At 34.9% G+C, this 10,975-nt stretch overlaps 1 protein-coding gene across 2 annotated transcripts in view; it reads left to right on the top strand.

Moving 5' to 3' along the window:
* The first annotated feature begins 4,739 nt into the window (after window positions 1-4,739).
* LOC145245775 (uncharacterized) overlaps window positions 4,740-10,975 on the top strand; it is a 208,133-nt gene continuing 201,897 nt past the window's right edge. Inside the window, exon 1 of one of the 2 annotated variants that reach the window (XM_080107388.1) lies at window positions 4,740-6,984. In XM_080107388.1, coding sequence (XP_079963514.1) covers window positions 6,933-6,984 — 52 coding nt within the window. In that variant the 5' untranslated portion in view covers window positions 4,740-6,932. The remainder of the gene's footprint in view (window positions 6,985-10,975) is intronic. The other variant, XM_080107389.1, reaches the window with a different exon arrangement.

Raw genomic sequence — 10,975 nt, 5'->3', positions numbered from 1 at the left:
GTTTTTCAAGGGCCTCCATCTCTGGAGTGGTGTCCCTGTTCAGAAGATCCTTGTAATGCTCTTTCCATCTATTTGTTATTTCTCCCTTTCCTTTCAGCAGCGTGAGCCCATCCTTAGACCGAAGGGGGGTCAGAGAACGGTAGCTGGGGCCGTATACCACTTTTGTGGCTTCAAAGAATCTTCTGGTGTCCCCAGAGTCAGCAAACTGCTGGATCTCCTGAGCCTTCTTCATCCACCAGATGTTCTTCAGCTTCCTGACTGTCGATTGGACAGCCGCTTTAGCCTTGGCATGGGCAGCTCTTTTAACCTTGCAATTGATGTTATTCTGCCAGGTGATAAAAGTTTGCCTCTTGGTGTCTATAAGCTGTTGGATTTCGGTATCGTTTTCATCGTACCAATCCTGATGTTTCCGCTTTTTCTGCCCTAGGATGCTTATACTGGAGTCCATGATGGCAGAAGACAGCTTGTCCCAGTGCTCTTCAGCGTCATGCGGATACTGCTTGGGCAGGTCCGCACTAAGAGCCGCCTGGAGGTGTTGTTGGTAGGTGATATCGCCCAGCTGCTCGATGTTGAGCTTTGGTCGGCTCTGTCTTTTTTGCATCCTTTGCTTCCGCATTAAATGGATAGACATGATGGAGCGAATAAGACGGTGGTCGGTCCAACAATTGTCTGTACTGGTCATTGCCCTGGTGTTCAGCACATCACAGCGGTCTTTGGCACGGACAATGACATAGTCAATGAGGTGCCTGATTTTACTTCGAGGGTGCATCCATGATGTTTTGAATGCGTTTTTTTTGTCGGAAAAGTGTGTTCGTGATGATCAGGTTATGTTCTGAGCACTTTGTCAGTAGGAGTGTACCATTTGAGTTAATGTTCCCAACTCCTTCTCTTCCAAGCGTTCCTCTCCAGTGCTGATGGTCTCGTCCCACTCTAGCATTGAAATCCCCAAGTAGGATAATCTTGTCCCCCTTGGGGGCCCCGGATAAAATGGTGTCAAGGTCAGCATAAAAGGTCTCCTTTATTTCATCATGTGCATCAAGTGTTGGAGCATACGCACTAATCACAGTGGCCATTTGGCTGCCCGCAAGCATCAGGCGCATGGTCATTAGCCGTTCGTTGATGCCAACAGGGGGCTCATTGAGGTGGCGGATGAGGCTGTTCTTTATAGCAAAGCCCACGCCATGGATACGCGGCTCTTCTGCAGGCCTTCCTTTCCAAAAGAAGGTGTACCCGCCTTTCTCCTCCCTCAGCTGCCCGTCGTCAGCCAGTCGGGTTTCAGAGAGCGCAGCTATGTCAATCTGGAACCTCCTTAGCTCTCTTGAGATAATGGCAGTTCTTCTTTCGGGTCGATCACTTGTTTTGTTGTCCATGAGGGTCCTCACATTCCAGGTTCCAAAATATAGGCATAAATTTTCTTTCTTTTTCCGACCGCGTGGTGGTGATCCCTCTGGATGCGGTAGTCCAGACGGGTTTTTTTGAGGCAGGCTATTTTTAGGGGTACCTTTTCTAACCCCCCTCCCCTACTGGGGTGAGCAGAGTGGATCCTAAACAGGGCTGCTCAGTCATGGATGCAGCTGCCGAAAAACTCTTTCTGCCTCGGTCCGTGAGGTTAGCGACTGAATCTGGCACCCACCGCCTATGTGCCAGGTTGCAGCTAGGAGCTGCCAGACTACACTGTCCTGCTCCCGTCACCACTTCCTGGTCGCCACAGGACTTTTTCTATCCGGGAATTAAGGGAGAGCTCTCTCTGCCTCAGTCCGGGAGCTTAATGACTAAGACTGTCACAAGACTTTTCCATCCATGATGTAGAGTAGGATGTGTTCCCTTTCGGGAGAACGCCTGCGCGTGATGTCTTTTAACGTGGGGAGACTGATGCGCCTGCAGCCACCACACGGCCCCTTGGCAGAGGAGGGCCTGATACCAATGGCATGGAGAACCACGACGACTGGAGACTCTCTTCTGTTGCAGCCTTCATCCGCCTTCAGTGCCGTTGTGTCATTATTGTCATCATCCGCCGCATCAGCCGTTGAGGTCTTTTGGATCACTCTTTGTCTGGAACCTCCCCTTCAACCTAACCGCCATGGGTGACCCTACCAGGAGCCTAGGCTCCGGACGGCATCGCTCTCAGGTTCATCGGAACACACAAGGTTCTCCACCACGACAAGGTGGCGATCCAGGGAGAACAATATATATATATATATACATGTGTATATATACATTATATATATATACATGTGTATATATACATTATATATATTGATGTGTATATATACATTATATATATACACGTGTACATATACATTATATATATATACTTGTGTATATATACATTATATATATATATACATGTGTATATATATTATGTATGTGTATATATATTATAGGTATGTGTATATATATTATGTATATATACATGTGTATATATATACATGTGTATATATATTATATATATACATGTGTTTATATATTCTATATATACATGTGTATATATATATATTATACATATACACATGTATATATATATATTATATATATACGAGTATATATATATTATATATACACATGTATATATATTATATATGCGTGTATATATATTATATATACACACATGTATATATATATTATATATACATGTGTATATATATTACATATCCATGTGTATATATATAATATATATACATGCATATATATTATATATATACATGTATATATATATTATATACCCCAGTATATATAATTATATTATATATATCATGTGTATATATTATATATATACATGTCTGTATATATATATATTAGATATATATACATGTGTATATATATTATATATACATGTATATATATATTATATATAAATGTGCGTATATATATTATATATACATGTGTGTCTATATTCTATATATACATGTGTATATATATATTATACATATACACATGTATATATATTATATATACGTGTATATATATATATTATATATACACACATGTATATATATATTATATATACATGTGTATATATATATTACATGTATCCATGCATATATATTATATATATACATGTATATATATATATTATATACTATTGTATATATAATTATATTATATATATACACGCCTATATATATTATATATACATGTGTGTATATATATATTAGATATATATACATGTGCATATATATTATATATACATGTGTCTACACATATGTGTATATATAAATCTGTATATATATATATCTGTATATATATCACGTGTAAATATATATTAATGTGTATATATATACATGTGTATGTATATTTTATATGGCTACATGTGTATATATACATATTATATACATATATGTGGATATATCTATATTATTTATATGTGTGTATATATATATTATATATGTGTGTATATATAGACAAGTTTATATATATTATATCTATACATGTGTATATATTATATATACACATGTATATATATATTATATATACATGTATATATATACACGTGTGTATATATACAAGTGTGTACATATATATATATTATATATACATGCGTATATATATTATATATACATGTGTCTATATATGATATATACATGTGTCTATATATATATATATATATATATATATAACATGTAGATATACATTACACTGTATATTTAAAACGATTAAATCTCTTCTTCAAGCTCCAGATACAGTGCTTACAGTCCCGTCCTTTAATGATATCTGCGCGAGTCCAAGGGAAAACAATTCGCGTAATTTCAGACCACACCATCATGTTACCCGACACCACATAAATCTAGTTACAGTTAAAGAAATATGGTTATTTCTGTTAAAGGTCCAACAGTAGATATTTTCCTCGTAGTATTTATTCTTCCGTTTGTCTAGATGTCATTCTCGAAAAGATTACCTCCTTCTTTTTGTGGTTGCAGTTCAGTATGTATTCGATTGCCATGATGGCATCATCCCAGAGGGTATCTCCCCCCCCCCCTGCATTATTGGTGTTAGTTCAGATTGGCACTTTTAGCAGCAATTAAAAATAAAGAAAAAACAGAAAAGTCCGTATGATGTACATACTCGTTAAAGAATGAAGATATCATATCCCCAAAATCACATAAATCGATCAAGTAGTTATATTTTAAACTAAGAAAATCAAATTTTGCGATTTTTAGCGATTTTACTAGCAAACTGTATTGAACGCAAGGCTTATTTTTCACCTCGACACTTCGATTTGAGTTGTCTCCCCTTTTTCTTTCATTGGATTTAAGTATGGACGACGAAAACACTACGGCTCGCTTAGTCGTAAATTTTGATTTACTTGGATAATAATAAAAAAAAAATTACTTAATCAAATCACGTGATTTTGGGAATATGACATCTTCGTTTTGTAACCAATACGTACATCATACCGACTTTTTGGATTTTTTAACTTTTAATTGCCGCCATAAATGCCAACCTGAATAAGTATCAATACATTTTCTGTTATGAGATCAAATCCCCATGCATTACCTCCTCCCTGGAAACGAGGAGGATGGGACTGGGGTAGATGAGTAACAATATTTATATTAGTGACGGGCACTAAACGGAAAATTTCCGAAACGTTTAAAATTAGTTCGGACTTTTTCTTTCTGCTAGAAAAGTGCAACTAGTTGCAAGAGTTTCGACAAAAATCGAAAGCTGCCGATTAAAACTATGCATTTTTTTTTTTTTTTTTTTTGCTTTCAGTTGTATTCCGAGGCGGTGATAGTAAGAATAGTGTCCCTAGAAATGTGTTAGAATAAAATTACTACTAGTGCATAAAAGGATATAACTTTGTCTCACGGTCGGCACGAAAACTTCGTAACAGAAGACGCTATACCTGCGCAGACGCACGCAAGCAAACAGTCATGTATTACGAGAAAACGGAGAAAGAGAAAGAGCGCGTTAGAGAAAAAGAGCGCGCACGAACGAGAGAGCGAGATACGGACAGGGTCGATGGAGAAATTAATACCGCAATTGTAGTAGAATAATCAAGCAGAGGAAATATGAATGAACGCACGTGCGTGCACTTCTCTCTCGGATATCAATTAAAAAGAGAAGCAAAAAACACGGCAAAGTAACACCGCTCGTACCTATAGACCGCGACTCCTCCTTTAAGCCGCCCCCACATTTGGCAAGTTTTCGTTGTTGATTTTTTTTTTTTATTGTTTTTGTTTATTTGTCGTTCTTGTTTTAATTTTTTTACATATATATATTCACCCACACGTTTATTCACGTGGGTTACTCGCTCTATATTTATTTTCTTTTAAGTTCGGCTGAAGTCGAGTGCCGGAGTCCAGTTTCAGGGTTTCAATTGAGGCAATATCTAAGCCAAATGCGCAAAGCTTTGTGCGCCTCTTAAAAAAACAAACAAAAAAAAACTTAAGCGTGCGTACTCATTTTAAAAGAAAGAAAAAAATAATAGAAAGAAACAAAATAAATGAAGCAACGAAAGAAAAATTATAAAAACTACAGAAGATAAAAGGAAAGAGGGAAGAATAAGAAATCGGAAATAAAAACAAAAGGAAGAAGAAAAAAAAGAACAGCCTCATCTGTGTATATTAAAATCAAAGACAGTTTGGAGAGAGAGAGAGAGAGAGAAAATAAAACTTTGATTACTATGGACCCTACTCATTTCTTCTAGCTCTACTTCCACAAATATATATATCATATAATTATCCCCCCCCCCCCAAAAAAAAAATACACACTCAAGAACAATTGATTTTTATTATTACTATTTATATGCGTATTTAATTTCGTAAAAGGTTAGAAATTTCGAATTAACAGAACGACAAATTGAAGAATCCTTTTTTAAAAAAATATCTTCGTTTTGGGCCAGTTAATTCTTCGTATTGTTTGCGGCAAAAAGGAAACAATTTCGGTGCTAATTATTTTTATGATACTGATTCTTTCCGACAAATTAAACAAATTATTAGTAAAAAAAAAAGGGATATAAAGACTAAAAAAACAAAAAAAAACCCCACTATATATAACTTCTTTAAAACTATTTTTGAAGCGACAAAAAGTTATAGATTTAACCAGATTCAAAGAAAAGAAAAGAAACCTTAACGAATACCTAACTTGGCGCCAATTGTGAAACGAGAAAGAAACTATAAAATAAAAGACAACCTCCAATGCAAAATAAAACCCAAAAGACAAAACAAAACTGAACATTCTATTAATCGTATCATTTCACACCTGATATATAAGCGTATATAATTGTACACTACAAAAAATATTCAAAAGAAAAATATATATATATATATACACACACACACAAAAAAGTGTTATGCATCCAATATATATATAAAAACGTACATGTTTATATAATAAAGTTTTAAATACCGAAACACATTATTTCCTTATAAGTAAAATCTGACACCCCTTCCCACACACACACATATATATATATATATATATTACATCTATACATACACATAATAACGTACCAACGTTTACTTGAATGTATATATTTAAAGACTATTTATAAAATTACAAAAAAATTAATCAATTCTTGTTTTTACAACCCTTCATTTATTGAATAATATATATATATCAGTGTCTGTATATATTCAGAACTGCGCGATGGGTGCTTGGTAAGGCATAATTAACAAAAAAAAAAAAAAAACGGAGAAAAATTATTGTCGCCTGTCAATAAGACCACCTACGTACCTTACCGTGGTTAATTCTAAAATTCACTTTCAACTCTCGCAAGTTTTTCCCAGCGAGACTTCGACAAGTTTGTCTGTGTTTTTGGAGGGTGGCAGAAAAAACTCCCTCACCCCCCCGCTTCCACTTGTTACTTTGTTTTCTACTTCTTTCTTTAAAGACACCAACGTTCGCCTCCTCTTCAGTGTAAAGGTCAATCGTGTCAACCTTTCCTCTTTCCTTCCCTCTCTCAGACATTTTATCAGGAAATCACCGATACCATGAAGCTGCCAGCAATCTTAGGAACGGTCTACCTTTTGGTATTTGCTCAAGGTAAGTAAGAAATATTTACTTACATATACTCTCGTAGACCCTTGTTTTTACACTCGCGGTGAATTTTGACTCTAAACCTATTACCCATCTAAAAAATTCAATATTATGTTTCTGAATTTTTGAGATGGGGATTGGTTATTCGTATCATTTGGATTCTTCGGACTACTGTTCTCATCTTGAGTGGCATTTTCACAACGTTTTGGTCGATGTAACCTCCGAGATTCTTCAGATTTATCTTGTCGAACTCAAGAGTTCCTTTATTTCATTCACGGAGGTAGCATGCTCTCGTTCCGGCAGCCATGACCGGATAGAAGTTCTAAATAAGTCGCAATTGTATTTTGAGTGTCGTCCGTGTTGAGGATTTAATTTTCAACTAAATTTTACCAAGTACTTTATCCACTGGTTGACGGAACGAGAACATGCTACCCCCGTGGATTAAATAAAGGATCCAGTTCGAAATTTCGTGCAGATTGCGAAGTTCGACAGAAAGATTACAGAGTTCGACAACAAACACATGAAAAAGGTCGAAGGTTACACTAACCGAAAAGTTGTGAAAAACACACCCATGATGGGAACAATAATCGGAAGAAACCATACAATATGAACCATTTCAAGTTATGTGAAGAACAGAGGTGTGTGATTGGCTAAATAGAAGTCACTACAGACTATGCGATCGGCAAATCGAGATCAAATCCTGTTGGATCTATTGTGGCCAATGATGCACTAATACCATTTGGAAAAGTTTTAACCCGAACGTTTGATGTTTCAGCAGTACCCTGGAGGCCTCCTAAGTTGTTATGTGTATATGTGTTTAAAACGTTTCTGGATTTTTTAGATGAATAGTGATAATCTACATATTAATACGATAGCGTGTGTGTTATGTTGTCACGCTTATATTTTTTCCGAGTAACTGGCGTTTAATAAATGACCTTCCGTATTTTTTTGTCATAAATAATTCTACAAAGAAGTCTTCAGAAGTTCTGGTTTTGGTTTCGATTATAGCTGATGGCACTCAAGTCATCTATGTTTTATAAATAATTTTACGAAGAATTATTCATGTGTTTTGGTTTCAGTTTCGATTATAGGCGAAAGAAATCAAGTTATATATATATAATATAAAGCTGAACGTCTGTATGTGTGTCTGGTCATGAATAGGCTCCTATATGGTTCGCTATTATAGAAAACTGATCACATAATGATAGATGTATCGAGACGCAGGAATGGGTATGTTTGATCTGGCATAATGATGATTCATTAAAATTGTGGAGTCTGCGTACGCGCCTGGTCCACAAAGTATGGAAATGAAAAATTTAAAAATTAAAAAAAAAAAAACGGTTACAAGTGTTTTTGATACAGATATACATAATAATACTTTGATAAGTATGTTTTAACTTAAATGCAGATGGTATAATAAAATTGTGGGGTCTGCGTTCGCGCCTGGCCTCCATAGAATGGAAATAGGCACAAACTTTAATAAAGACTTTTCATATCTTTCTGCGTAAGTATACTTTGATAATTAGGTTTCAGTTTGAAAAAAATATGGTATAATAAAATTATGGGGGGGGGGGGTTCGTTCGCGCCTGACCTCCATAGAATGGAAATATGTCACAAAGTTTAACAAGGTTTTTTAATATAGATCCACAGAATATTGTGATAAGTGTTTCAGTATGAACAGGTATGGTATAATAAATTATGGGGTTTATCTATTTTATTTTCATCATATTTTGCTTTGGTTTTGATACCTTCAAATTCGAAGCTAACTCTTTACAACCCTTCCTGTTCATAACCTATCATACTTTCATAAATCAGAGTCCATTTTCTGTAGGCTGTTTTTGAACCCAGTCAACGACGGGTACTTTTGCTAATATATATATATATATATATATATATATATATATTCTTCATAAGTTTTGGGTTCGGTTTCGATTTAAGCTGATGCACCCAAGTCATACGGATATAAATCGATAGAAAATTGACTCCATAATAATATATACGAATTCTGCATAAATTAAAATATATTTTAGCGCATTTTACGACCGGGCTACGCTGGGCACCATTGCTAGCTTAAATAAATACTTTTGCAGTTTTAACAAAAGAGCTACTATAATATCAGGGCGTCTCCATTTACGCTGAACATTCTCAGAATGCCAACATCAATATATTAAATATGAAAAACTTCGTTGTGGAATTTCCATGGGTCCCGCTAATTTATGTTATTTGGATTATTCCAAGTACTGTTCTCATCTTCAGTGGTATTTTCACAACGATTCAGCCAATGTAACCTCCGGCCTTCTCCAAGTGCCTCTTGTCGCACTCTGGAATCTTTCTGTCGAATTTCAAAATTTTTCCTTTAGATTTTTATGTTGGTTGCGATATTTTCACAACGTTTCAGACGATGAAACCTCCGGCCTTCTCCAGGTACAACGTTTTGAACTTGGGAACCTTCTAATCGAACTCTGAAACTTGTACGAAATTTAGAACTGAATACTTTATTTAATTTCCAGGGATAGATTGTTTTTATTCAGTCAGCCATGACCAGGTAGAAATGTAAAGTTGTGCCATTTTTAGTTGTTTTCGCCTTTAGTCAGGACTGAACCTTGAACCTCTAGAAATTTGTCGCATATAACTGATCTATATGCTAATACCGTAGTACCGTTAACGTACGTACGTGTGTCACGGTTTCCAGATTATAAATTATTTGATCGGGAGATCCTATTTATTAAAAAGGCAGATAGGTGTTAACATACTACGAACATTAAATTAGTATAATATAAATACGATAATTTAATGTTCGTAGTATGTTATCACCTATCCTCCTTAATAAATAGGATCTCCCGATCACCGAAATCGCAATGTAAAAAAATAAATAAATAAATAAATAAATAAAAAAATATATATATATAAAAAAAAATGTCGCTTTTAGGCCGTACGTGAAACTAAAAGATATCTTCTTGGTCTTCTGGCTAGGATCCAAGAGGTGTATCTATTCCGTCTAAAAATGGTATGATATTGTGGGGTTTCCGTTCGCGCCGGATGTCCATACAATGGAAATATATCACAGATTTCTATAAGGATATTGGAGATAAATCATAAGCTCATATATTCTGGCACTACATTAGATTACTTAGATAAATACTTTTACAGTTTTAACAAAAGGTCTACAATAATATCGCGGAGTCTCCATTCACGCTGAACGTCCACAAAATGCCCAGCTGCAATATATTACAAACGAAAATTCCGCCGTGGAATTTTCACAGATCACACTAGTTATTAATAAATGCTTTTAACCGTTATATCATGGGTTGACATGGACCATCCTTACTAGATGCGATTTTAAGCAAGAATAACATAAATTAAAAGTGCCGCTCGATCATTACTGCCTGAATGTGAATAATCGGTACGTGTGCAATTTACTGTGCTAAAACGTTATTTGTTAGAAAGCTGTTCTTAGCAGAGGGAGGAAGGCTTTTTAACTATTATCTATTTTCACCTAGCAGTAAAACAAAAGATACCATAACATTTTAATTTAAGTTGAAAATCATTTGTTTGAATAGCACGGCCCCTAAATTGCAGCAATAGGGAATAATATATAACGACGAATTAAATAAAATTTTCAGTTTGAAATCCTGATCTGTTTCCCGAGTTCAACTAGAAGTTTCTTAAGTTCGACAATTAGGTTCCTAAATTCGAAAAAGATGCACCTGAAGAATGGTGGAGATTACATCGGCCGAAACGTTGTGAAAATAGTCACGGATATGAGAACAATAATCCAAATAATAAAAACTACTAATCCTCATCTCGAAAGTTTCCAAATACTTTAAAATATCATCGATATATATATATATATATATATATATATATATATATAACTACTTCATTTACTCATATAAATTAATATACGAAAGTATAAATTTATGCGAAAACTTTAAGTATTTACTTCAACAATGCTCAATACGTAGGTAGAAAGTTATAAATTATGCATAAGCCTGAT

The sequence above is a fragment of the Euprymna scolopes genome, chromosome 23, assembly GCF_053919585.1.
Source record: "Euprymna scolopes isolate OS-2025 chromosome 23, ASM5391958v1, whole genome shotgun sequence".
NCBI lineage: Eukaryota > Metazoa > Mollusca > Cephalopoda > Sepiida > Sepiolidae > Euprymna > Euprymna scolopes.
Note: the sequence above shows the minus strand (reverse complement) of the source record. Positions and strands in the feature narration are given on the sequence as shown.